We start from the raw sequence: 27,401 nt of genomic DNA, 5'->3' as shown, positions 1-27,401 counted from the left end.
CAAAGAAAGCTACACACATCAAATCATGTCCTCAGTGTGGAAGTCTTCCACTGAATCACAAGGACCAGAAGCTTGCAACCCGCAATAAACGTAGCCCAAAATATTACAATATACTCAATTAGCAGAAGCTATTATCACACATTGTAGACTATGTAGACTGGGAAAGTTGGGGATAGCTACCTCTGGAAACAGAAGAACAACATGGCAAAATGTTTGACAGAAAACCTTTACCCAACATTTAAAACGGCTTTGCTATAGACAGCGTTCAGATATTTGATAAATGGCCTAAGCCCAAAATATGCAATATTGAGCAGAAAGTACATCTCGGACATTGCATTACCAAAATTGTTTAATCTCATTTATCGCCACAGACACAATCTGCTGAAAGCTGAAATCAGCAATCAGACATTTATAGGATATACTGTAATGACTTTTCAGTTGTAATTTACTTATACAAATATCTCTGTCCAGTAACTTTGAGCAATTATCTTCAGATGTTGAGAGAGACAGCCCTCTAACCTGCTGCCAAATTGACAAAAGAAAATATGTAAAAGTTATTTTTAGCCAGTAATTCTTGATTAATACGCAACTGAAATTTCAATTAGAACAAATGTCGGTTTTTGTTTTTCTGCTGTCAGCTTTAGTTTTTAGAAAGATGATCTAACTTAACCATATAACCATATTCAGACGAGGGCAAAGCTTGAAACCTGAATGGACAAAAAAAAAGAAATCTCTCTCTAACATTGATATCCTCTTCATCGTCATCTAAAGTTCATGTTCATGTTCATGTTTATGTATTTAGCAGACGCTTTTATCCAAAGCGACTTACAGGTAGGCATGTAAGGTAAGGGGGTCTTGCCTAAGGACCCCTACTGGAGACAGTACCTTTCATGCAGGGGATTTGAACCCAGGTCTCCCACATGGAAGGTGGGAATCATACCATAATATACAGATATGAGGATATTTAGCTATTGGCACCATAATGTCACTCTGAAAACTTATAAACTGGCCCAAAAAAGCATTTTTCCACACATACAAGGCGCGAAAATAGAACAATTTACAGGGTTTTTTAGCATTACAAATGCTAACACAAACTCATTCCTGCTTTTGATCAGAATGCAATTAAGACATTTGGAAAGTCAAGGAGATCCACTGCGCCCGCCCCCCCCCTCCAACGTGCATCTTCACCGGAACAAAAACTGCAGAAGTGAGACGCACATGGAGATCACAGATGAGGGAAGTTCGGACAGTCCTTCACTGAAGCGTGCAATCTGGTATTCACTTCAGAGATGTTTGCATAGTAACTGGGTGTGTTACGCTAGTACATATAATGTAGTCCGATATATGTAGCCACCAGCTGAGATGAGGAGTAGCCACAGCGGCCTGGTAAACTCTTCTTCTCTACTCCAGAGTAACACATCTATTTCTTTTTCAGGCCTGAATAATCTCCTTCCAAGACCTGCTAATTTCAACACAAGACCAGTACTTCTTTTCAGTAAAATTAAGAAGCCATCCTATTATGAAGGTGTCCCACATCCACCATATATTAAGCCTCATTTTATCAGCATTTTCCTGATAGCATGCATGATATGACTGATATCATCAGAAATCTGACAAACTCTTCTATCCCTGCCGAAACATAGCTGCTTGTTCTTGAGCTCAGTCAGGGTTAACAAATCGGATTAAAAATGTAAGCCCTTGTACAGGGTCCGATGGCATTTTAAGGATTAAGTACACTGTTAGGGACTCCTGCCCTGTTTCTGGGGTGAATAGCAGGAGAATGGCAAAATCTACACAATCGAGCGAGGAGGAGATTTTAGAAGATCACACTGAGATCTACTGACCATCATAAAAGAGAGCCTGAACATCAGCTGCTAAAACAAGGTCAAATATAACCAAAGGTGAGAACATTTATGCTGCAGAGTGGCGGGTTTAAAAGGTGTTTTGAGTCATAACATCATCAGCTGAGTACAAAACACTTCACATAGAAAGAGCTCAAAGTCTGAGTTAGAGGCTGGTCAAGTAGGAGCTCAGATTCAGCTCCACAGAAACTACGCAGAATACTGCTCTCACAAGCAGTTTTCAGCATGAGTTCTCCGTTTGCGGAAGACTGGGAAAAGTGTAGAAAAACGTGTGCAGACAGAGCGTGTGTAGCTTTAAGAAAAGATTTACTGGGTCACAAGTTGTGACAAAGATAACCGATAACCAGCTAACCTGTGCTGGCAATAAAGTTATTAACCTGAAAGGGATTTCTCACGGACACAACCGCAGGACAGATTTACCTTGAGGGCGTGGATTGCTTACTGATAGTCTGCACATTTATATGCAGCAGATTGCAAACCCTCCTAAACAGACAAATACAGGTGACAGGGCCACACCTTGTTGCTACACATTGCAGTCAAAATTATCAACTTTTGAGGAGAATTCGCAAAATGGTCATGATTCACTACACTTATCCAGTAAAGCCCTATGTAAATGTAGCTAAATACCACAAATACCACCTCGATCAAGTTTATGCAAATTCATCTTTTATCTCTTTAACAGGGCAGTCCCCACACTTGCTGCTGAGTGGAGTCTCGACAGGAGCCCTTGAGGGGGTTATAAAGGACCTTAAAGCAAAATGGGGATTCGTTTAAGCTCACTGCAACTTCAACAAGTCCTCTAAGATTGAGCTTAGGTAGAAGAATTACTGGTATGCTCAATGAATTCCTGGCACTTTTCCGTTTTTCCACAGCACCTCTCATGGTTTACTATGTAGCCTATTTCATTTCTACAAAACCAAACTCTACCGCCACAGAAACAACAAGGAGTTCCTGAAATTAAACTAATAATAATAATGTTTGTGAAAACAAGCTGGTCTACGGTGCTGAAAACTACAACACCACAAATATTTTCTGTTTCTCAAACTTCATCGAAAGCAGTTTCTTTTGAAGTTAGAGGAGTTGCTGGAAGTTCACTCGGTAAGCTTTCCACAAGCAAAACACACGCAGCTAAATATGAGCACTTACCAACTCCATACTTCTCCTTTTTAGTAGGAATCCAACGGGTCATAGCGGGAAAGGATGATGAGTTGGGTGAATAAATAAATAACTATATACACTTGCTCAGCGAGGACGGGCGGTGCACTCCTGCTCGTCCCGAAGCTCACAGTTCCGCCATCATGACTAATAAACGGGGAGGGGAGAGGAGGGCACTGAACAGCGGGAAGAAGGGGAGAAAGGGGCATGCCAGAGCCGCTCAAACTATTCAAATAAACTGTAGACACACGTTTGACCAAGGCTTTGGTTTGCCTCCAGGAATTCTGTCCTGTTTGCTCTAGACATCAATCAGTCAATAACTGTAACAGCCTCGCATAAGTCCTCGAATGGGCTCAAATTGAATTTAGGCAAATTGCAGTGAGGCTGAACTCTTGCTTTGCTTCAAGGTCTCCTGGTAGCTTTAGTAGGCCTGTGAAGCTACACACAATTTGACATTCTAGACGAGAATAATAAACCGGAACCAGAGTTATAAATCACTGACGTGTCATAAATAAATGATTGCCCGGTTATTGTTTTTAATTAAAAACTAGATGAATTGCAAACGCAACGTCGCACCTCACTTTGGCTGCTTTAAATAAGACCTGCTGGATTCTGTTTGAGCGTAAATGGACAAGGCATTCTCACACAGGTTTAATTTGATTTAACTGCAGAATATTTCATACGAGCCGCACAATTAATCGAAGCATCTGGTGGCTTGTCCATCAATAAGATAAGACACAGACAGTGAAGTCATTTACAGCTGTTGGCTGTGAGATTTGCTCGTCTAGAAGCCTTTTGTTTGCTCATCATGTGTGTTTATTTTTCGTGCTACCACCCGTCGAACCAAATGGTGCTGTCAGTAGTGTTTAGCCGTCAGATGCTTTTGATGTTCATACTGACAAGGCGGTGTCAGTCATTTTCTCCCCATCTATTGTGATCTGGCTGCTGGAGATTTAGAACTGCAATGCAGTGTTTGATTTAAAGCTATTATAGAGTAAAAATATCCAAAAGAGCAATGCTGGAGGCCTTTTACTGTCCAAAAGTGGAATGAAATAAACTAGAAACAGGGCTACAATCTGTATAGTAGCATGTATAAAGTTAGCATTTTGAGTGTTGTCTTTTTGATGCAGAAGATGTTAACTTCTGATTCCTTTTTTCCCCTCTTAAGTCCAATAGCTAGTTTTCTTTCTACTTCATGTCAGAAATATTTTGCAGCTAAATGATTCAATCTCATAGATTGGGCCCATCCTTAATAACAGGGAGTATGAGTGCATGTTGCAGCTTTATGCAGAATTTTTTTGTTTTCCGGGTTATGACTTGAGCCCTTGTCAAGATTATTGTGACCTATTTCTGGCTGAGCTGTAGGTGCTTGCTAAATATTTGGATTTATTGTAGGGAGTGCTTCACATCTACTCCTGCCAATTCCACTTTTGATTCTTCTTATACTTTTGGCAAAATTTCCCACAGCAAAAGATAAAGTGCTGCTTTTAGGCTATCAAAACTAACAAGAGAAAAAACATAATCAAAACTGCAAAAAGGAATGCAATATCGCCACCACCTGACTGCTCTTTGCTATTGCATACTGTAAAAACCTCCACATTGTGTGACATCACATGTAGTCACCATTTGCTTTTAAGCTACTTTTCCTTAATTCAGTGGTCAACTGGTGTGTTTGCCTGTCTGTGTGTGATGGCATCCATGTGTGTGTATGACTGTGCATGCTTTACATTAACGTGCGTGACAGCTTGACAGGCAGCGTTAAACTGAGTTCACCTGGAGTTGAACGCTCCATAAGCAGTGGGAGGAGACAGGCTTCGCCAGCAATTCTCGCTGCCCTCATCTTCTAATTCAAATCATGTGGTGTTATGTCTCAGACATGCTGATACATCCACACAAGGTGGAGTATTTTAGTTATAAGGTTCAGAAAAAAAGAATCTACAAATGTCTAATTGTATAATCCAGCCACGAGCAGATGTGCATGGTAAATGGAAACAGGTGTAGATGTGGATGAAAAGCCTGAACAGCTGGGACATAAAGACTGCTTGTGCTCATTTTCTGCATGAAAGGAAGGAAGAGGTCCTGGTGAGTACCGGCTGTAGCGTCTCTAGATAAAACGCAGGGATGGAGGTACTGTTTTTGTTCTCCCATGGGGATAGACTTTCTGTTTACTTTGCCCACGGCCTTCTCTTTGTGTTGCCACACAGATGAATGAACATCTAGCATGACAGACAGAGTAATAAATATGCTCCCTATCTACCAACCCTCATTCTGTTCTGTTCTGACATTTTGGTTGGGTTTCTGTGCACACATGCTTGAGTGCTGATGCCCATGTGAACGTTTTCTTTAATGGACAGCATAAAAAATGAAGCACATTAAACATGCATATGTATGAAATGTAGTATATGAATAATGCTTGACCTGACTGGATTCCATCAGTGGCTGGCATTACTAAATTCAGTGAACTGTGATTTATTTTATGGAGTGACAGAGGGATCTAAACACATAGTCATACAGTCCCCACTGACAGGGTTCAATTCTTCAGACACAAGCAGAGCCTAATGGATTTCTGGGTCCATAGCCAGAACCACAGGACGCCAGCGCCAGCGAGAGGTCGAGCCTCCACCTGGCTGTCTGGCTCTGGAATCAGGTAATTGCTCCGTCCAGCAGTGCTTTGAGGATGGGTCAATGCACTGTCCTCATCCTGGGGAATAGGCTGGTTTTGCAGTTAGCTTTTATTGAAGGAAGTCATATTCAAACTTTTCTTGTTTCACAGCAACTTCAGGCATTGTCAAAAAAAAAAGTGTATTTTAATTGCATGATACCTCATTCAGGATTTGCATTATTATTTGCATTATTAGTGCTGTGTAATAATGCAAGCCAGACCAATTTTGTACAGAAAGATTTGAATAGTCGGCTTTGAAGAGACTTCAAGTTATTACAGAATTAGCCAGTTTTAAGCAACCCCTCATTTTTCTCAATATATTTCCAGTAAAACAGGAAATAGGTGAAGTAATTTATTAGAACATGTGTAAACATAAGTGGAAATATAGCATACAAGCCTAAAAGGAGTTTGTACAAATCTAACAAGCTTGAATGTCGATATTTGGTAAGAGCACCATTGTTCTTCAACACAGCCTGAACCGCCTTAGACGAGTTCTCCAGGTTTCTTTAAGGACATCCAAAGCTCCTCTTTTTTCAGACAACAGCTCTTTGGGAATTAACTTGTTAGAAAGAAAGAAGAAAATAAGTGTATGTCTGTCAATGTATTATCTTCGGTATTTTGTAGATACAAAGAAATTGCAATAAGATGTGTGATGTGTCTCTGTGACGGCTGCTGTTAACAGAGTGCCTAAAGATTTTAAAGACAATTTAAAGACACAACACTGGTTCATCCAGTTAGGTACCTTTTTTTTTTTTTTTTGCTTGAATGATGCATGGGATAGTGTTAAGTAGTTTAACAAACAAAAAACAAATTCTTCTGCCTCTGGGAAAGCAGCCAGTGCTCAAAAACAAAAAAACCTTCAGTAAGCCTGTTCAAGGTCACTTCAGGTATATACAAGAAAGCCTGGCTCATTGGAAGCAAAATATAAAGAAATTAGGGATGGCTCAAGACTTTTGCACAGTACTGTCGGTTAGATTTCCTCATATTTATTCACATCTCCTTCCTAGTCTGCATTTCAAGTCAAAGAATTTCACCCAGGCAGTATTCCTCAGTAAGGCATTATTTGTGCCATTGTGTTGGTAGATGGGTAAATTAAGCCATTTGATAACTACAGCTATAACCTTTATGCACTCCAGAAGAAACATGCGTAGTTTTAGAATTGAAGTCCAATATCTTCCTTTGGAATGACTCCTGTGTGCTGTCCATCAAGACTTAAAGTAAAGACTCTCTCTACAGAGGCTTTTAATTAGGTGATTGTCTCAGATCAGCAGAGGGAGCCCCAACTCTTATCGAGATTTCCTTTTCTTTATGTGAACAAAGCACAGCCACAGCTGTGGGATATCCAAAAAGGCATACTACCGCATGAACACAGTCACAGTGTGGACAAGAGCCTGAGGGGACCACACACACCCATCAAAGACTATAGAAACCATTATCTGGATTAGAAGTGCTTCTTTTAAACTAAAAATATCATCATCAATCAAAAGACATCGGACGCATCAATTCTGGTTTTTGCTCTCTGCCACCAATATTTATTAGCTGTGTCCATATAAAGATGTATCTTTCTTTTGCATGTACCAACTTTCGAATAAATTATTTGACCCTAAATGAAAGCTTATAGTCATTTTGTTGCATTTGCAGCCAAGCTACAATCTTTAAGAATGTGCTGTCATAAATAATAAAATAAATGGTCACTTACGAGACTTTTTCAATCTAAATCTCTCAATGATTTGACATTATCCTTGAGGGTTCCTCTCAAAATATAATCAAGCAAAATACAGAAGTTATTAAAGTTAACTTTGATAGTCATTTCTATTTTGGTCGTAACTGCAGCACACTTTTTCCTCTCTTGTTTTACAGGAAGTTCAGCTGTTGTTGATATCTCCTGCTGCATGTTCAGTTCTTTGTTTTTCATGTAAGGATTACAAGTCTGGGAGGTCTCTGTGGGCCCCACGGATGGGCCTGCATTCCTCAGACTTAATGTATACCCCAAGGAGGTAGTGAGCCATAGGATTTATGTAGCAGTCAGATCACAGCCCAGAGGTGACAGATGAAACACGGGTGGAGACTCAATATCTGAAAGATAAAATGTGATAAAGAATAACACAACAGTGTTTCGATACACTACATTTTCAGAGGATCTGTGTCCTACTGGGCTCTGAGATGCACCAACAAACATACGATTCATGCACAACACACACACACACACGCTATCACTGCTGTTTTGTTTTTTTAACCTAATAAGATAGCATTTGCAGTCTTGCTGTCTTTCTAAGTGATGAAAAGTGTGGGTCTAGCAAAGTCAAATTCATTGTAAAGTATAATGTCTTACAATTAAATTGAGTGCTGCTTTGGACCAGCTTTAGTTCTACTAAAGGAAGTGAGAGTGACAGGAGGGGGATGAGTGTGGTCCAGCTCAGGGAAGGGTACGCTGAGGACAGGGAGAAGAGAAGAAGAGCGCTCTCATCTTAAGGATGGTGGATTTACAAGTGCAACATCAAGTGGAGCATGTACTTTATGTTAAAAGTGCAACTGCGGGCTTAGATGACGATTAGATGGTGGGTGCTTCTGAAGCATCAAACAGTGGCTTCTCCATTCATATGCACTTATTAGTGTATGATAATCTAAATCAGTGAGAAGAGAAGAGCAAAGGTAAGGGTGATAGGGATTACATCTCTGCAAATGCCTAAGGGAGGCCCATGATTCTTCCACCTCGTTAGTGAATAATAAACATGCTGTCCTCTGTCAAGGTTTAGTGCAGTGAAATATGTCTCTGCCTCTCCCCTCTCCTTCTCCCTTCAATTCCTCCTCAACCCATCTCTCTCTTTAATGAAATAAAGAAATTGCTCTCTCTTTTTCCTTTCCGTCTTTACACTCTGCCTGAACTGACACTTGGCCAGATTCTCTGGTGCAGCAGGAGCTGAGTCATAAAGGTTTCAGTGCGCCCTGATTTATGGACAGAGATGTAGATGGGGGTGAAGCAGCAGGAAAAACACTGGTGTCAGCTCACTGATTACAAAGAAAATTGTCAGAAGATGATCTGCTGGATTCAAATATAGACAAAAGTGCAAATATATCTCAACTGTTACATTACACTTTGGCACTGCAAGTTATCAGAAAGCGCATGCTTTATTGGCTTTGTCGTGTTGAAATTGTACTGTCTGTGAAATTGGTGTTTCTTGTTTTATTCAGTTTTTTTTCCCTCTTGCATTTTAATTGACTTGCTGACTGTGCTAGTTCACTGCTGCATTTCCATCCTGTCAGCTCAATTTATCTGTGTGGATCGAACCAGAGATCTTTTGCCTGCCATTTACGTACTTTTCCATTAACCTCTATTAAAGAAGATTAATGAAAAAGGAGCTCTGGGCTAATCAGCATATAAATATCTCTTTTCTTGTTTATGAATCACAAAGCTTGGACTTTAAATATGATTTTCTGGTTTCACTTTTGTGCGTGTGTGTGTTAAATATGATTTGATTTGTCTGCTCACTGCAGCTGTTTGTAAATACAAATGAAAGTCCTGGAGGTAATTTTAGGTTGACAAGGCTTCAAGGCTTTATTGGAGTTCAGTGCAGCACATCATGGACTTAAAAGCACTCAGTGGGGACTTGAGTTAAGGCATTTCAAACTGGTTATTGCACATAGATAGTTGTACAAGCACATTTTGGTGACATTAAAGCACCTGCAAACAAATCTCCACAAAGCAGATATTGTTTTTTCCTGACACCTTCTGTCTTCACAGTTGGTCTAACTTCTTTGCTGTTACAGTTTGGACATGTGCATTCATGCTATAAGTCGCTCAGGTGCATCAAACAGATCAACACTACTGAGTTCAAGAAATTTTCATTTGATTTGAGACATTTCTGCATATCAAGCACCAATAAACTTTGACGAGTAAATTTAAACTTTTCTTTCTGTTGTTTTACCACTTTTCTCTTCAGTATCCACCTCTTCTTCTTTTTCTGTTTCTTCTTCTACCTCTTTGCCACCTTCCTCAACACCCTCTTCTTCTTTCTGCTCAGCATCCTCCTCTTCTTCTTGAGGCCGGCTCTCCTCTTGTCCTTCTTCCTCGTCTTCTTTGTCTCCATCTTCTGCTTCAGCCTCTTCATTCATTTTGTGAGGAGGGATAATGGTTAGAAAAAGTTTCTCATGATACACATGTGCATGTCAATAAGACAAATGACTATACTGACCTTCTCCATTCGCTTCCTCGTCTCCCGTTTCTTGTTCTTCCTCCTTCTTTTCCTCCACCTCCTCTTCCTCTTCCTCACCCTCCCCCTCTTCCTGCTGCTCCTCTTCCACCTCGTCTTCCTTCTCGTCTCCCAGCTGCTCCTTTTCCTCCTCCACCTGTTCTCCCTCCTCTTCTTCGGGAGGGCTGGCCTCTGCCTGATATGCTTGGCTTGCAGATATTACCTCCTCTGTGGAGAGTGACGATGTATACAAGCGGGACCTCAGCAGGTATGGAGCTGCTGAGGCCAGCTGAGATTGCATGGAGACTGGAGCTCTTCCAAAGGGTGGAGCAGAGTACATAGCTTGGGAGTAAACAGAGACAGATCCTGGTCCTGCCACATTTAAGCGATTCTCCTCTCCTTCAAGAAGCTTCCTAATGGAACAAGAGACACATTGCAAGGATAAGAGATGCTAAATTATTGGGGCTGCTGATTCATTTCACAGTTGCAACAGTCTAGAAACCACTGTGGATAAAACACTTACCTATATGCTGCAATTTCAATATCTAATGCCATCTTTACATTCAAGAGGTCTTGATAATCCCTTAAGTAGCGAGCCATGTCATTCTTGTTTGTCCTCAACTCTTCCTCCAGTTGACTTATCATATCCTGTTTAAAGAGAAACATCAAAGTAGCACATTATAGAAATGATGCAAAAAAAAAATCACAAGTAGAACTGAATATCCGTCCATACTTGCAGTCAGGCTTATCTGAATCACAAAAACAAAACACATTAACCGTAATCTTAATGTGGTTTACCTGCAGTGCAGAGATCTCAGCACTCTGTTTCTCCTCGACATCCTGCAGTTGGTTTTCCAGAGCTTGGTTCATCTCACGGCAGGCATCAATCTCCAGTGTTCTAGCTTTGAGCAGTCGACGGTACTCTCCACTTTCATCTTTGGCACTGCGTGCGCTCTCTGTGTTGCGAGTGGAGCCTACGGTCATCACACTCATCTTGTTACAGAACCATTCTTCGGCCGATTGAAGGTTGCGTTGTGCCAGCTTCTCATACTGGCCTCGAATGTCACGAAGAGCAGCAGACAGGTCTGGCTTGGAGACCTCCATCTCCACTGACACATCTGCGCTGTACTGTATTTGGGCCTGCAGCTCTGCAATCTCGCCCTCACAGAGGCGCTTCAAGAAGGTCAACTCATCCAGGAGGGTCCCAACTCTCTTCTCAAGTTCAGCCTGGCCCAAAGCAGCTTCATCTGCTCCCTTCCTGGCATCCATGAGCCGTCCCTCAGCCTCCTCTCTGCCCTGAACTTCATCATCGTAGCGTTTATGCATATTTTTCAAAACATTCTCCATCTCATCCCTGTGGTCCTGGGCTGCTTGCTTCTCATGGCGGGCCTCTTCAACAGCAGCACGGAGCTGGCGGATCTCATGCTCATACAGGCCCCGAAGATTGGAAGGCTCTGTCTGCCTCTGCCGGAGCAGTAGCAGCTCAGTCTCCAGCAACTTGTTCTGCTGCTCCAGTTCATGGACCCTCTCAATAAAGCTTGCAAAGCGATCATTCAGGTCTTGAAGCTCAGCCTTCTCCTGGGTCCTTAATGTTTTGAACTCAGAACTGACTTGGGCTGCTTGGTCAAGGCGTAGCTCAGTGGCAGCTGCAGCACCTAGAGCAGGAATAATGGTAGAGTAGCTCGAAGTAGCCCGGCTGTACGTTGGATAACTTCTTCGTGAAGATGCATAGGAAGTCACTGGAGCAGAATGGGTGGAGTAGGCAGACCTAGATCCAATTCCTCCTCCAGCTCCATATCCTGCACTGCGCACTACTACTCTCCTCTTGTAAATAGGAGGGAGATAAGGGTCAAAGCCAGTCGAAGTCATGACTTGAAAGATGGGCTGCTCTCTGTCAGGGAATACAGTTGGGTTGACTGCACAGTGAATCTGCATTACTCCGGCTTTTATAGAGGCAGTAATGACTGTGACGTAAGCTATTTTTTGCTTGCATGCTGACAGAAGGAATTGATTATGGTGCCTGCCAGCCAGTCTCAGCCAAGAATGAGATAGGGAGGGGTGAGGATGAGTGTAGGGGTGGAGGAGGTGGAGAAAAGCAAGGATGAAGCAAAAAGGGACTGCAACAGACAGGGTCACCAAGGACACAAACAGTATACTATTACTCCCTAAAACTGCATAAGAAGTAAAAAAAAAATGCCTCCATAAGACCTGACAAAGACATAATCTACTTATCTGCCATGTGCCTGCTCTAAACGCATGGTGAAAGCATGATTTGCTTAATTTTTGTTTTATTTTGCACTAGTTAGACAGAACATCAATAAGAATATTATCAATATGTATATATCAGATAAAAAGTATCACTGTAAATCAATACAAAGGTTATAAGATGAGGATACGAATAAAAAGATTATAATAATAATATTTTTTTATACCTTACATTACATATATAGGTTTGCCCTCTAGTGGTTGTCTTTTTTTAATTCAGGTTACATAGAACACAGTACCGAAAGTTGTTATATATCTCAAACAACTTTTAGTACTGTTTTTATGTCATGCAATATATATATATGTATGTGTATATTTATAGCATAATATATATTATATATATATATATTATATATATATATATATTCCATGACATAGTCGCATATGATTCTAGCCTAGTTTGATAAGCTGTTTCAAAATGCTAAATTATTTCTTATAATTTATTGCGAACAGGAGCTTGGACATGCACTCTTGTGAAAAAATGCATCTCAGAAATTATTGATCGCAGAATCATCCAATATCTAAATACATCATTGGTCAAGTGAATCAACCCACAGCACATTGACCAATGAGTGGCGACTTTACTATTTGGCGGGTAGCAAACGTCTTCCTATGACGCAAACGCGTTACATGGATGTCTTATAACAACAAAGGATGTTTATAAATTTAGTTTCGAAATTTCTTTGTGAATTATTATCACAGTCTTTTGGGAGTTTAAAGTCTTGTATATGTGTTTTCAACTGTAATCATGCAGTTACACCGGGAATGAACGGTATGTCGCCTAGCTTTGGGAGTGATGGTTGATCTGTGAAACACAAGCTAACGTTAGCTCACATAATTTCTTTACAGATTTTAGCTAGCTGAGGTAACAACTTGAGTTGTAGATTATTATGAATTTGCAGCGTCACCGAGGCGATTAATTTATATCTACTGTCCATAGTTCTGATTGTGTTCCTCACTGATACCTATATAGACTTGCTCAAGGCAAATTGAGCTATATTCCACCTTATTTTTAAGCTAACCAGGCTAATTTAGCAAGTCGGTTCCAAGCCCCTGTGTCTGGGTAATTGTGTAGTATTAACACTTGACTACATCATATTTCCTTGCTCTGCTCTCCGTCTTGGGGAATATATTTTCGTCTAATAGTCTCATGCAAACTAAATGAATTATATAAATGGTATTAATTTGGTATTAAATCAAAGTTTATATTGTGAAATATCTTAAAAGTTTTACATTTCGTTCCTCAGGTCACCGTATATTTCTTGCTGAATTGTTAATGTTCTCCGTTTGTGTCGTTTTCTATCCCCACTTGGACTCATCAGTTCCTGCAGAACCAGTCAGAAATTGATAAACTTAAAGGTGCAAAACCTACTTCCAAGATATTAAAATGGTAAGTTTTTTAAAATATGAGGAGGACAATATGCCCTTAAACTGCTGATGATTCTATGTTTACTTTGTTCTGTTCTCAACTTATGATGTATCACTAGTTGTTTTTTTTGCTTTCTTACTTTTTCCTTTTTGATCGTTACAGATTCGCATTGCAGCTCTGAATGCTGCTTCGACAGCTGCAGATGAATCTCAAGACCCATTGAGAACTATCAAGAGTCAGACAAAAGAGGCTCAAGTACAGACCATATGAAGACGAATTAGCAATATTTAGCATGATGCAACTTCTGTTCATTCTAATGAGTCTAATTTTCTGTTGTTTCTTTCTACAGGAAGCGGAAGCCTTTGCTTTATACCATAAAGCTTTGGATCTGCAAAAACATGACAAGTTTGAGGAATCTGCCAAGGCCTATCATGAGCTTCTCACAACTCCTCTGCTCAAAGAGGTAAAAATACACCACGATACATTATGTCTTCCTGTTTATACAAAAAAGCAGTCAGTGAAGCTGTTGGAGGCATTTATTTAGTTTCAGTTTTGCGTTGTTGCTTCACAGATCTCCTGCTAAATACCTTTTGTACGCAGAGTGATATTTGGTCAGTTTTCTAGTCTTAGCATGTAAATTTCCAGTTTTTACTTCAAATTTTGCATTGTGGTTACAAATAACTCATTCTCCTATGAGAGCTGTAAATGTCATCATTCATGTTGGCGCTTTACATTGTTCTTGCCAAATCTGATATATCCTGTTGTATGGAAGGCCATGCCCTCGGATGATCAGAGAGTGGGTCTCAAACATCCTGGACTGATGCTGAAGTATTCAACTTTTAAAAACTTGGCTAGTATGGCTGCATCTCGGGATGACCTAGAGACCGCTATGGAGTTTTATTTGGAGGTAAAACAATGAAAGTGTCAATTTAGTCATTTGTTATTTCGTAATTGCTATTTGTTTGTTACATATTAATGCTTTGTGTATCATTTTAATGTATTTTAATAAAACTGAGTGGTCATGCAATATTTATAGCTCGTTCTTGTTTTTCAGGCAGTTATGTTGGATTCCACTGATGTGAATATGTGGTACAAAATTGGCCAGGTGGCTGTGCGACTGGTGCGCATCCCTCTTGCTCGTCATGCATTTGAAGAGGGATTGCACTGTAACTCAGACCATTGGCCATGCCTGGACAACCTCATAACTATTCTCTACACACTCAGCGACTACAGCTGTATGCAATATATATTCTTAAGCTCATTGCTCATTACAAGTATGACAGCCCAAGTTTGGAAAGAAAGGTAACTATCATCTATTATTTTCCAGGCTGTTTGTACTACATTGCCAAAGCCCTGGAGAAGGACCATTGTTACACTAAAGCCCTGGTGCTGAAGGAGAAAATCTTTGAGGAGCAGCCATGTTTGAAGCGGGATACGATGCAGATGTTCATAAAATGGTGAAACCAGCTCACTTTTTTAATACGCCATCTTCTTTATGGTGCAATCTGTCTGCATCTCCATACTTTCACAACACTGAAAAACGTATTTTGCTTTGGTGTGGATCATTTTCAGCGACATGTCGATTCATTATGTAGAAGTGGAAGAAGAGGAGCGCAGATCCATCGTGGAGGAGGCACTGGAGATAAGGAGGCGCAGGCAGGCTCTCTCCCACTGTGAACCAAAGCCTGACCTTGTCCTGATTCAGCCCATCCGCTGCCCCTCGTGAGTTGTTGTTTACTTTTCCTATTTTGGATGTTAAGTTTAGATGCAACTTTAATTATTTGAAGAAAGAAGTAAAAAGAATACAAGCACAGCTTTCATACAAAGCTGTTAGGAATCAGGATAAAATGTGCTCTGTTGAAGTTGTTGGTAGAGTATCCCTAATCTTGATGTAGGTTTCTTTGTCCTGGGCTCAGTTTTGTGAGTCTTTTGTTAACCTCTACTGATGACGGGAGCAATATTTAGTTTTTTCCCCCACAATAGTTGAGCAGTTAATCAGAAGTCTCTCCTCTGTTTATTCCCAGATGGAAGCATGTTGGTGAAAGCCTTCTTGCAATGTACAAACATCAGACCACATGTGAGCCACCACGCCCGAGTCTCGGCCGCAGAATCGACTTGTCGGAGTACCGGGACCCAAACTTGCTGCAGAACCTCCCCCAACCGAGCAGCCCTGTCAGTATGGGCCAGACCCTTGTGCTGAGCAGCAGCCCCAGTTCCTCTCTGCCGCCAGTTACCTTCTCTGAGCCAGCAGTACTGCCTCAACCTGGCGTTCAACCTCAGATTACAACAAGCCAGATGATTGTAGAGATCACTACTTGTCCACCCCCTGCTGGTCAGTTTCTGAAGGGCTTTTTGTTTTTTGCTTTGCTTGTCTACATGATTCTTTTTGGAAGCAAATTTTCTGTAAGTTCTTGTTAGTGTATGTAATCTTCCCATATGATTACAGCGACGGGAATGACAGGAATGGAGGTGTCTCTGTCAGATAAAGTGAAGAAAGCTCCAAAAAGGAAGCGCACAGTGGAGGATAGCGGCGAGACAGCAAAGCGTCGATCGGCACGTGTTCGAAACACAAAATGCAAGAAGGAGGAGAAGATTGATTTTCAGGAACTGCTTTTTAAATACTTGCCTTCGAGGTACCTGGTACTAAACCTTAAACACAAAGCACAAATATAAAAGTATAAAACAGTTTTGTTAATTTTTAAAATGGATTTTTCTGGTTTGTGTTAGGCTAAAAAAGTTTGATCCTGATAATGATGATGAGAGCCTAAGTAATCTTGAGACGCGGTGTGATGGGAAGGAGGCTATTCAGCCAAAACATGGGAGCGGTATGCCACTCGACTCAGTTGAATACATGGAATCTGGTATGTATTGCATTATGTATATGTATTTACTATCAGCTGTTCTGTTTTGGCATTTTTATTATACTAATAATGTGTATTTTCTTTATAGAGCAAAAAGATGTCCACAACTTCCTGCTCAATAATATGACCAATGGTGGTATACTGGATCTGATGATGCGTTATCTGAAAGCCGTGGGTCAGAAGTTCATGGAGGAGTGGCCTCGGGGGCTAACTGCTGTCGTGCTCGAGGTCTATCAGACATGGAGGAAGCACAGCAGTGGCCTGCCCAACCCTCTCCTTCGGGACTGCAGCAACCAACACATCCGGGTAAATGACAGGAAAACTTGCTTAAACTCTGCCCAGCTGAAGACGTTTGGTGTTCGGGAAGTTTACCGTAAGCCCAAGACTTCTTGAAAAAAAGAAATAACTAAATTGAAGTCTGCTGCAAAAGCGCTCAGACAGCATGTTCTTCACGAAAGATAACGTTTCTTTTTTTCTATCAAAAGTTATTTTTTAGTCGACATTCCAGCTCTGCATCAGACGTCGTTATAATTAGCAATCCCACTAACAAACAGTCAAATGAAACAGTCTTGTTCCTCCAACTCAGTTCTCAAATTGGTGTAGCAATTACATGTCATTATTTCTGTAGGTTTGATTTTGTGACATATTAAATTGCAAGCCTTTGTTGTAATTACAGCTTGGAGATTGTTTATGTTTATAATAATTAAAGTGTAATTTCACCCCCAGTTCTCCGTCTAACTCCACCCACTCCATAGTTTTAAATAAAATACAAAAACAGGGGCAAGCTTGAGCTTAAGAGGGCCAGTGGGCAGGATGTGAGACATGGAAATATCAGGCATCTGTCCATTTCAGAGTCCCTACAGTAAACATTAATGTGAGGGAGGACCACAGTGGTCCTAACTGAGTCAATTCAAGCTGCTTATCCCATCCATAGTCATACCTGAAGCTGGAGCTCTGGAAACTGAGGTTCAAGCAGAGGCAGTATTTGGCCAAAGCTTGCATAGAGTGTAAATAGTGAGTTGATCAGCATTTATTGATCATGGTGTTTGAGACTAACTCAGTTTGGAGAGCCACCAACATCCAATTAAAGGCTGATAACTTTTTTTAATGTATATTTCTATGAAGTTTGGGTTGGAAATGGAACTTTTCTTTTCTTGTTGTTTTTTGATGACACTGGTTCGCCACAGCTCAGCTGTATGTATGTTAGATGGCTGAAACTGGTTCACCGGTGGAGTAAGCCTTAAAAAACACTGTCTGGAATTCTTCTGGTATTGTTAGTGTTTCTAGAACACTGGATACAGTTTTGGAAATGTCAGCAGAATTTAGGTTAAGGTTAAGCTAAAATTTTCTTAAATTGGAACCGAGGACCAAAGACAAAAGGGTATTTGTCAGACTCTATTAGATTATTTCATATGTTCTCCATGTTTAGGAGATGATGGCAATGAGCTTGGCCTGTATGGAGTTGCAGTTGGAGCAATGGTTACACAACAAAGGGAAGACTGGTAAGTCAGTGAGTGCAATCACATCATGTCTGATTGGATCTTGATTAAAGACTTGGTAGAATGATGCTTTGCAGTGGTATGCAGGAGTATTTATTTTGCAATGACTGTGTAGTCCAGAGGGGAGCTGCAAAGTCCGTTCATCAGCCCGTATGTCCACTGTTAAGTAAAACTGCCAAAGTTTTGGTCAAACTTAAATGTGATAAACATGTTGTTATTTTGCATTTAAAAAATTCCAACTGTCTTCAGTAACTGTGAAAACTAACCATAACATGCATGATTTGTTAGTGTCACTGCTGTATAACAGTCCATAGATCAATGCCAGCTGCCATCTCATTCTTGATTTGTTGAATTTACTGGAATATAGTTATTTACATTTGAGGTTTCAGTAACATATTATGTCTTATCTAGTTACTCCGAGAAGAAGCTGTAGTAGTCCCAGCAAAGATGCAACGGACTCAGAATTCCCTGGGCCGCACTTCCATAGCGATTTATTTCTCCTAGCCCTTGGTTCTTCCCAAAAAGATATTTTTGAGAATGACTGGTTAGATGTTATGGCGCGTGTCTACTGGCTAAAGGCACGGTTCTTGGCTCTCCAGGTAAAGCCAATTATTTCTTCTTTGCCCTAGCTTGATATTTGGTGATACAAGTCCTATCCATATGTGACCTGAGAGGCTGTATTTTTTCTGTTGACAGGGGGACATGGAATTGGCCCTTGAGACCTATGATGTATGTATAGGCTTGCTGCAGAGCAAACCAAAGACCCCTGATGGAAAACATTACACAATCAACCTGCCCAATCTACGTGTAGATGCAGCCATATCTGTGGAGGAGGTCAGTTTAGTGGACAAAAAACATTTCTGTTTCATTTCCTTACATCTAATGTATTATTCCTGCATGTCTAATCCTTAACACTGTCAAACAAAGTTTACAAAGGTAGTGAGATGAATGCTGAAACATGTTACCATGTCCAATATTAGAGCTTCTGTTGCAACTGTTTGGCTGAGTTTCCTTTGTTCCCATGTGCAGATTGATAAGAGGCTGAAGTCTCTGGAGCGTTGTCAGTCTTTAGAGGAGATTCAGCGTCTCTTTGAGTCTGCAGACTTTGAGTCTGTTGTGCGCCTGCTGCAGCCCACTCTTAATTATGGAAACAGGAGCAAGTCTCTGGAGTTTGTGAGCTCAGCACCTGAGCGTCCTGCACAGCTGATGCTGCTACAGGTTAGAAATACCACAACAAAATAAAACGTCCTCCTCAAGCGAGCTGTTTTAAGATGAATTGCGATAAATGCTAGCACAACAAACACCAACACAGCAACATCTGCTCGCTCTCCATTGGCATGTTTTTGTTTTCATAAATCCATACTTCTCTTATTTTTGTCACGCTCAGGGTAGCACCTGTTCCATGTTCCTGCTGTGGAAAGGAGACTGATAACAACTGAGTATTTAAATCCCGATGTACATGTCTCCACGTGGTCTGAGTTTTGATTGTCTGCCTTAGAACTCGTTGTTGAAGCTGCAGGAGTACCAGCAGTGTTTGGAGTACAGCGAGCTGTCTTTGAATGAAGCCCTGCAGCAGCTCAACTCTGCTTCAACCGGCTCCCCCCCCAGCAAGGAGGAGTGGGTCAGCACTATTGGAAAGTTGCTGGATGGGATAGAAGTGTGCTTCACCAAAGAGTCTGAGCTTCTAACCAACGTCCCCCACTTCTCTAGCATGGCTCGACTTGCAAACAACCTAATTCAGGTGGCCGATGTGACTGTAAGAAACGGATTACGATTTGTGAATTTGTGATTTGTGTGTTTACTTTTTTTTCTTTCTTTTTTTTCCCCAGTTGATTGATCTTAGCATGAGCATTTCGGATGATCCCAAAGAGCCTTATTTCTTCTCAGTTCTGCCATGGATTATCTTGTATCGCATCATTAAACACGAGGAGGCTGCTTTTGACTGTATGCTCCGACAGCATATGTCTTTAGATGACGATGAAGGTTTGTTAGCATCTTGTTTTCATGCCTTTTATCCTCCCTCATATTGTTACACATAGAAAAACGTTTAAGTCTTATTTTCAGATGAGACAGACACGCCCATGCTGCCCTCCTCCCTGATGCTCTTGAACACTGCCCATGAGTATCTCGGTCGTCGTTCTTTGTGCTGCAGCTCCCACGGTGCACTCCTCAAATTCTTTGTAAGATTGATTGTAGACTTTTCTTTTCCCATCAAATACTTTTAAAATGTCAGCATGGATTTTGCATGTTGGTCTACAATAAAAAGAAATGTTCTATCAGTGACTCTTCCATCTGCTGTGCATTTTTGTTTGGTGTAGATTCGAGTTTTGGAGAAAGAGTTTGCAACTTCTATCAGCGGTGACTCTCATCCCTATAAAGAAGAGTTGGAGATGGCTTTGGAACAATGCTTTTTCTGTCTATATGCCTACCCCAGTAAGAAGAGCAAGGCCCGTTACCTCGAGGACCACTCATCTCCACAGGTCATACCTTGAATTTGCACTTAAAAGTTGTTGTATGAGCTTGAAGGAAATCTGCCAATTAGAAATAAAACTGCAAAGTTAAACAGCCAAAATCTAATATTCTCTAAGGTTGCCGGACCCCCTTTTAATAAACATGTTATTTAACTGAAAAACCAAAAAAAAAACAAATGTAGTTAAGCTGCTATTTAGATAATAGCCAAATGGCGATGAAGAGGCGGTGAAATAATGAAGAGGTGGCTCAACGCTTTGACTAATTGGTACAATTACTCAGCGATATTGGCAAACTCATATAAGACAGGTGTCTGAAAAGAAGCAGACTGCTGACGATGCAAGCAAGCGCCATCACTGACCTTCACGAAACAGAAGCAGGCAGTTTTTTTTATTGTCAGTGAAGTACTGACAATAGTGAGCATTAATTCGGTTAATGAGAAATGTGAACAGATTTAGATAAGCCACAAACAACCGGGTCGTATTGCTCACTGAAAGTACTGAGTTATGCTCTCACTGTTATTTAGCATTTGATGGACTCTTCCTCTTCTCCTCAGAGAGCCCATAATGTGCACACTTTTGTACAGCTCATATTGTCTTTACAGAAAAACACACTATTACTAACTGCAGCTCGTCACACGGCGGCTTTGAGACTGACAACTCGCACACAAAGTCACATGAGATTGATTAATTTTACCGTCTGTAGTCGAGCTGAAAGCTCACTATACTCTGCTGTGCAGGGCTGACATCCGCAAACCAGTCAAAAATGATAAGCTAATTATCTCAGAGAGTCCTGCTTATCAGAATCTGTTATCCAACACAGCCCTTAGGATACAGAGTAATGCAATCGTCTCATGATGTCGTGGTTAAAGGCTCGTCCCCTGATAGTAAACTGAGTGAAAACGCGCTACTGGCAGCAAGAAAGGATTTGATGGGCTTGTTTTAGTTGGTGTACCCACAATTTAAAAATCCATTTAAACATGCTACCTTTTTTGGGGGGGGGGACATTACAGTTATTCATAGCCGCAGGAGAGTTCTGTGTGCAACACCTGATCTTATGTACCATCTGTGTAATACCTGTGTCCAACCACCAGGTGGGTGTCAATGTGTAATTACAGAGTTCTCTAATTATGGACTACCACAGTGCAAGAGTAGAGTTCCCTTGTTGCAGTACCACAAATTTTCTGTGGCACAGTGTGTTGAGCATGCCACTAAAGATTTCTATGGAACTGATCTGTGTTCTGCAGGTTGAGCTTCTGTGGGGTGATGCCCTCTTCATGTTCCAGTATTTCAAACCAAAGTCCCTGCCTGAGTTTGACAGCTATAAGACAAGCACGGTGTCTGCAGAATTGGCCAATCTGCTGAGGAGGTTTGCCAGTATAGCCCCCACAAGTGACACTCCCATTCTCACCATGGATGAAGTGGCAACCTACATTGAGGGCGTGACAGAAAAGGTCAATTAGTAGGACAACATTGAAAATATTGAGCTCGAATGAGTCAGACATACTAAACATTGATTTCAGTAGCATGCAGTCTTTTTTAAAGACTACATCTCTGTCACTCTTATCTTCATTTGCAGGCTTGTCATTGCGTGTAGTAAGAGAATTAAATGCATGTTTAATTCTGATCTCTTTAAGGCTCCCTGCCTTCCTGTGGGCAGTGTCCCTGCACCTCCCATCATCAATGAAATCTACTACCTTCTGGCTGATTATCATTTCAAGAACAAGGAGCAGTCCAAAGCAATTAAGTTCTACTTGCACGACATATGTGTCTGTCCTAACAGGTAGCTAATTTCTCTACTTTGGTGTTGGTTACAGTTTTTAATTAGATTTGCTTTTTTCTTATTTTACAACGATACTTGGACGTCTCTCCTCAGGTTTGACTCCTGGGCAGGTATGGCTTTAGCCAGGGCCAGCCGTATCCAAGAAAAGCTCAATTCCAATGAGCTGAAAAGTGACGTACCTATCTGGAAGCACTCGCAGGCGGTGCTTAACTGCTTTAAGAGGGCCCTGGAGATAGACCTTTCAAACCTTTCCCTGTGGATCGAGTATGGCACCATATCATATGCGCTGCACACATTCGCCTCACGGCAGCTCAAACAGTGGCGAAATGAGCTTCCCCCCGAGGTTGTTAAACAGGTAAGGGACACGTAGCTTCCCCACATCAGTATATGCTGTGTCAGCGTCTATGACAGCTGTTTGTGTCTCTATTGCTTCTCCACATTGGTTTTGTGTTTCATGTTTTTGATTTAGATGGAGGAAAGAAGAGACGCCATGTTGGAGACAGCTTTTCAGTGTTTTCAGGGTGCCTCCCGCTGTGAGGGTGACAGTGATGAGGAAGAGTGGCTTATTCACTACATGCTGGGAAAGATAGCAGAGAAACGCAAAAAGCTTCCGGTGGAATATATGCACCTTTACAAAAAGGTTAAAAAAAATCCTTGTTATTGGTTTTTTATTAGAGCTGTAGTTGACTTCCTGGTGTTTTACAGAGCAAAAAGGGTTCAAGCTTAAAAGGCGTTTTACAACACAACTTTAACACGGCACTATACACCGCAGTGTGAGCTACATATAGTGTGTTTGTGATGCTTGGGCCATGTTTTTTTTCCCTAAATTATCTCCATCCACTATGTAACAGCCAATTTGCTCAGTCTGAACTGCTAGAATTTCAAATTACTCCCACAGAAACAAAGGCCGCCGCCTTCACACACTTGCATTGTTTTTCATTTCCCTTAATAAAAAATATTTATGGAGTTAGTCATAGCTTTGCTTCCATGCTTCAATCACTGGTAGCAGGTGAGGCAAATGAAACGCACTGTCACGGAGGTCAGCAGTGTGAATGCAGTGAACCCTGATGTCGCCACACAAAGCCGTCTCCTACTCCTTCTCACGCTTAATTTTACTAGTTTGGGAGTTAATTTGTGTTCTGTATTTATAGGCAGCCCACTATCTGCATGAAGAAGCTGCCAGGTACCCTCGGAAAATTCATTACCATAATCCTCCTGACCTAGCCATGGAGGCCCTGGAGGTGAGCTGTCAGTGACAGTTTTACTTAAGTTACACCGTCACAGTGTTACGTAAGATGCGTGTAAGAAAACATTCACATTTGGAGACAATATCCACTTACCTTCTGAGCATTAAACCTGTTTTTCTAACTGCATTTAGCTGCATTTCCGACTGAGTGCCAGCATCCTTAAATTACTAGAAGCTGAGGAACCTGACCTGGAACATGAGCTCTTGTTTACCTTGTTGGTTGAGGCAGCTACGGGGCCATTTGCGAGGGGGGAAGAAAAGAGCATGCCAACCATGCCAAGGTCCAACGAAAAGTAAGCTAGATGTAAATAGAACTCACTAAAAACTACAAAAAAAGGTTGATTTCTCAGAGGAACATTCATTCTTGTTTTTATTTCATTTCAGAGAGAAACCTTCCTCGATAATGGATGAAGACTTTAATTGTTCCTCAGTTTGCATAGGAAATGTCCTCAGCTCCTCACTTCCATCAGTTGCCACTCCAGGTCTGACATCTCCTCCTTACGTGGCCACGCCATTTGACCACGATTACGCCAAACGTAAAACACTCCGAAGGCAGCAGTGGCAGCAGCAACGGCATGAGGAGCAGCAGGCTGATGGTACAGTCCCAGTCCTAGACGCTGTCTCTGGGGTTGGGCTCTTTGCCCTTTTTGCACTGGTGCAAGAAGCCCACTGGGGAGTGCTCAGATTGCTAATCACATGCTCAATGGCTTCGTTTTCAGTTACTATGGTCCCCATGCACGGGGTGATTGGGGTGTGGTGAAATGGGCAATATGGCTACTGATTATTTGACTAATTTGCTTTGCATGATAAAGCACCAGTTTTGAAACAAACAGAGGTGAAGCTTTGATGAGAGCATTAGGGCCTGTGTATGCATGTGTAAGTGTGTGCTGGTATAACATCAGTCTCTTTTTGCTGCTTTATTTCGGTTCTTATTTTCTCACCAATCATCCAGACTTTCCCGGTAAGTTAAAATTGGTGTTTCATTTAAACTTCCTTATGCTCATAGTGTCACATTGTGCACATTTGTGCTGTTTTCTCAGCCTTCAACTGCTCTGAATTTGCTCTGTGCCAAATTGATCCCAGTTGCCTGTCCAGAGTGTTTTGCCATTAGTAAAGTTTTTCGTTCCAGTTGTTATGTTCATCAGAAATAATCAGATATTTCATATATTACTACAATCAGCTGAAATGTAGCCACTTGGATGGGATGTTTTTTTTTTTTTGGTGTTATACAGTACAACCCTATAGGAGATGAGAAAAGGAAAAGGAGAGTTCTGAAAACCATGTAAAAGTTGATACATGCACAACAATTGCTCTCGGTGATGTACATCTTTTTGATTCAAACACATTCACCATCTTTTAGATCCGCACTTGAAGTGGTACAGTAATAACTTTTTGTTTGATTTCAAGAGAGGAATGTAAGAATAAAAAAGTTTCGTTATTCAGCAAGGAGAATAATCCAAAAAGTTGCCATATATTTAATCACAGAAGACAGAAGAGTTTTTTGGCATTGTTCTGTGTATTGAAAAATGGAAGCCCAAATGTTGCCTGAAGAAAGCAGTCTGTGCCATTTCTGTGTAACAAACACTGTGATATTTGTCCACCCACCCCATTCGTGTATGGTGTTTAGCTTGAATGTGCAAATAACGCAGCCATATTGCCCATGTTGCCAGTTTTGTCACCCTTTTCAGATTCCTTCCTACCTACCTGCCTACCTACCCACCTACCTACCTGCCTGCTACCTCTTTGCCTGCTTGCTTTTACCACCTGCTTTGCCATTTATATGCATGTAGTTCTAGTGGGGTGATTGTTTTCACAGCTGGGCAAAGTCAGTCCTTTATAACAATCCACTAAACTGTCTGGTGTGTCATAAAGTCACGTTGTTTGGTTTGGGGGTATTCTCTCAAAGGGAGATGGGAAATATTTCAGAATCTTCCGTGAATCATGTTTGCTCTCTTCCTAATTGGATAAAATGTCTAATTATGGTCAATTAGTTAAGAATGTGGCTGCCTTGTTATTGGAGCACGACTCTGAGGCTGAAGTCAGAAAATACCCCACTATGCACATTGCTGCTGGTAGGTGTCCAATCTCTGACTTGAGACTTAGTGAGTTTCGAGGTGATAAACTGTAGAACCAGATTCAGACATGCATTTCCAAACCACACTCAAGTAATCTTCTTTTTATTGTCTACAACATGATAATTGTGCCTTTTCTGCGTGTTATGAGTGATTGAAAGCCAGTTACTGGAAAGTAACTGCAACCAGGAGGATTTCTTTGTCAGCTACGCTCACGGCTGCTGTTTTCCACATTTCTAAACAAGACTGCTTTTGAAATGATTCAGATAATAGATTGTGGCCTTCATTTTCAAGGTTGCAGTGTTTATTTGAACCTCGTAAGACCACTGAAATAATACCATTCTGCATGCACTGCACATTTGGTGTAGTTTTTTGTTGGGGAATATTTGTCTGAATTAGGTTCTACGTTTTCAAGGGGAGTGCCATCAAATCTGTACTCCCATTAAGAAAGATAAATCATTTAATTTAAGTTTATTACAGATATAATTTTGGTCAATTTAGAGGTTATTAAAGATTATGGTTTATCTTTATTTTATTTTTTTAAACCAGCTTCCTCATATCTTCAACAGCCTCACCAGAGTTTGACCATGATTACTGCCTGCCCAGGTCTGCAATATGGCTGGCTTCACTCAATGGTACTGCCCTTCTAACCCACCAAAATAAAGTGCTCTCTAGTAAGAAGCACTGAGTACACAGCTGCTAGCTTACACAGTCTTTTACAGTACCATAGTAACTTTGCTGTTAACTCACAACTGTTGTGTGCATTAGTGTTTGATTAGCAAACGTGACTTGCTTTCTTATTAATAGTTCCCTGCTGAGGATGTTTTGCTGAGGCTGCAGAACATTGCTTTTAAGAGGAATGCTGGCATTTTGGTTTTGGACCATTTGCAAAAACAGACCATCTCTCTTTCCCAACAATGTGCCATCTGTGATGCTTTGATTAGAATTTGTGGCTATTGACTTATTTTAGTACAGTATGATAACTGTATATTCCGTTGGTCCCCACATTAAAACAGTGAAGTTTCTTTTTTCTAAGCAACCATAAAAACCTTAAAAATGCATTTTACACAACCATAATAATTTAATGTTGTTTACAGATTAGATCATTGTTTCTGAAGTTTTTCAGAAGAATTTATTTAAGCTCTAATTTTTGGACAAAAGGTCTCATTCATAGCTGTATAGGTCCATACTGTCTCAGATGCTGAGGTTATCTCCCTGTGTGCGGCCATGCAACTGGCAGCATAATCTGTGTTTTCTGTTTTGGCAGAGCGAAGTCAGGACAGTGAGGTAGTATTGCTTTCTGATTCCAACTCCACCCAGGATGCCTTCACAGATCCGACCAGCTCACAAGACAGCAGCCACAAACCTGCCTCTGTCAAAGCTGGTTCGTCGTCATCGGAAAACACAACCCCTGTGAAGGATGGGCAGCCTTCATCAGAGGACACAGGTAGTCGGCCTTCAGGAAATGCCATTTTTGCTTTACTTTAATTATCCTCACTTTCTTTGTAAAGTGATAAACTCAGATCCTTAAGTGTGAATATGATTCTTTAGGTTCACATAGAGACCATACTGGCATCCCGACTGAAGAGAAAATCATGCAAGAAGTAGAGCCCGTAGTGGTGGTAGTACTTGATACTTCAGCCCCGAAGGTCTCTGCAGACCCCTGTCCTCATGCTTTGCCTGTCCCAGCCACCCCTCCGAAGCCAGCACCTTCTCAGCAGGCCTCTGCTCAAACCCCTGCCAGTGAAAGCAAGAGGAAGCCAGAGCCCCCTGCTGAGGTGATCGAAGTCCCCAAAGCCCTTCCTGCAGAACGAGCAGATCAGAGACGAATGCTGGTGGAAATGTGTGTCCGTGCTCTCTTTCTCTGCCTCAGCCGCTTCCCTCAGCACTACAAGAGTCTCTACCGGCTAGCCTTCTTTTATACCAACAGCAAGACCCACCAGGTCAGTCCAACACTGTTAACTGATGG

General features: G+C 41.3%; 3 protein-coding genes across 6 annotated transcripts in view; 1 reads left to right on the top strand and 2 right to left on the bottom strand.

The window, feature by feature from the left end:
* Positions 1-3,168, bottom strand: part of dock5 (dedicator of cytokinesis 5) — a 29,724-nt gene extending 26,556 nt beyond the window's left edge. The window contains exon 1 of the mRNA XM_072388399.1: positions 3,009-3,168. Within this exon, the coding sequence (XP_072244500.1) occupies positions 3,009-3,051 (43 nt within the window). The 5' untranslated portion in view covers positions 3,052-3,168. The remainder of the gene's footprint in view (positions 1-3,008) is intronic.
* Positions 3,169-9,215: 6,047 nt separating this feature from the next.
* Positions 9,216-11,775, bottom strand: neflb (neurofilament light chain b). The gene is made up of 4 exons (XM_072387030.1): positions 10,668-11,775; positions 10,393-10,517; positions 9,873-10,282; positions 9,216-9,782 (listed from the first exon to the last, which is right to left on the bottom strand). The coding sequence occupies exons 1-4, from the start codon at positions 11,736-11,738 to the stop codon at positions 9,580-9,582; spliced, it is 1,809 nt and encodes a 602-aa protein (XP_072243131.1). The 5' UTR covers positions 11,739-11,775; the 3' UTR covers positions 9,216-9,579.
* A 958-nt stretch (positions 11,776-12,733) lies between these two features.
* Positions 12,734-27,401, top strand: part of cabin1 (calcineurin binding protein 1) — a 35,991-nt gene continuing 21,323 nt past the window's right edge. For 2 of the 4 annotated variants that reach the window (XM_072388391.1, XM_072388393.1), the window contains exons 1-30: positions 12,734-12,906; positions 13,457-13,524; positions 13,666-13,758; positions 13,853-13,966; positions 14,276-14,410; positions 14,558-14,738; positions 14,831-14,960; positions 15,076-15,225; positions 15,528-15,835; positions 15,950-16,136; positions 16,231-16,364; positions 16,453-16,670; positions 17,794-17,866; positions 18,275-18,462; positions 18,560-18,697; positions 18,893-19,081; positions 19,362-19,604; positions 19,693-19,846; positions 19,928-20,043; positions 20,182-20,343; positions 21,579-21,785; positions 21,969-22,114; positions 22,208-22,469; positions 22,584-22,754; positions 23,266-23,355; positions 23,493-23,653; positions 23,745-23,956; positions 26,002-26,067; positions 26,700-26,879; positions 26,984-27,375. In XM_072388391.1, the coding sequence (XP_072244492.1) occupies positions 13,522-13,524; positions 13,666-13,758; positions 13,853-13,966; positions 14,276-14,410; positions 14,558-14,738; positions 14,831-14,960; positions 15,076-15,225; positions 15,528-15,835; positions 15,950-16,136; positions 16,231-16,364; positions 16,453-16,670; positions 17,794-17,866; positions 18,275-18,462; positions 18,560-18,697; positions 18,893-19,081; positions 19,362-19,604; positions 19,693-19,846; positions 19,928-20,043; positions 20,182-20,343; positions 21,579-21,785; positions 21,969-22,114; positions 22,208-22,469; positions 22,584-22,754; positions 23,266-23,355; positions 23,493-23,653; positions 23,745-23,956; positions 26,002-26,067; positions 26,700-26,879; positions 26,984-27,375 (4,803 nt within the window). In that variant the 5' untranslated portion in view covers positions 12,734-12,906; positions 13,457-13,521. The remainder of the gene's footprint in view (positions 12,907-13,456; positions 13,525-13,665; positions 13,759-13,852; positions 13,967-14,275; positions 14,411-14,557; positions 14,739-14,830; positions 14,961-15,075; positions 15,226-15,527; positions 15,836-15,949; positions 16,137-16,230; positions 16,365-16,452; positions 16,671-17,793; positions 17,867-18,274; positions 18,463-18,559; positions 18,698-18,892; positions 19,082-19,361; positions 19,605-19,692; positions 19,847-19,927; positions 20,044-20,181; positions 20,344-21,578; positions 21,786-21,968; positions 22,115-22,207; positions 22,470-22,583; positions 22,755-23,265; positions 23,356-23,492; positions 23,654-23,744; positions 23,957-26,001; positions 26,068-26,699; positions 26,880-26,983; positions 27,376-27,401) is intronic. The other 2 variants (XM_072388394.1, XM_072388392.1) reach the window with 2 other exon arrangements.

This window comes from Leuresthes tenuis, unplaced genomic scaffold, assembly GCF_036924035.1.
Source record: "Leuresthes tenuis unplaced genomic scaffold, fLeuTen1.0.hap1 SCAF_6, whole genome shotgun sequence".
Lineage (NCBI taxonomy): Eukaryota > Metazoa > Chordata > Actinopteri > Atheriniformes > Atherinopsidae > Leuresthes > Leuresthes tenuis.
This window is presented reverse-complemented; position numbering and strand designations above follow the sequence as displayed.

Excerpts from the sequence above, each read along its gene's own strand:
- neflb (XM_072387030.1), bottom strand. The coding sequence starts at position 11,738 with ATGACTTCGACTGGCTTTGACCCTTATCTCCCTCCTATTTACAAGAGG. Across the intron at positions 10,518-10,667 it reads CTGAGATCTCTGCACTGCAG|GATATGATAAGTCAACTGGA; the intron begins GTAAACCACATT and ends CTCTTTAAACAG. Across the intron at positions 10,283-10,392 it reads ATTGAAATTGCAGCATATAG|GAAGCTTCTTGAAGGAGAGG; the intron begins GTAAGTGTTTTA and ends TTGTTCCATTAG.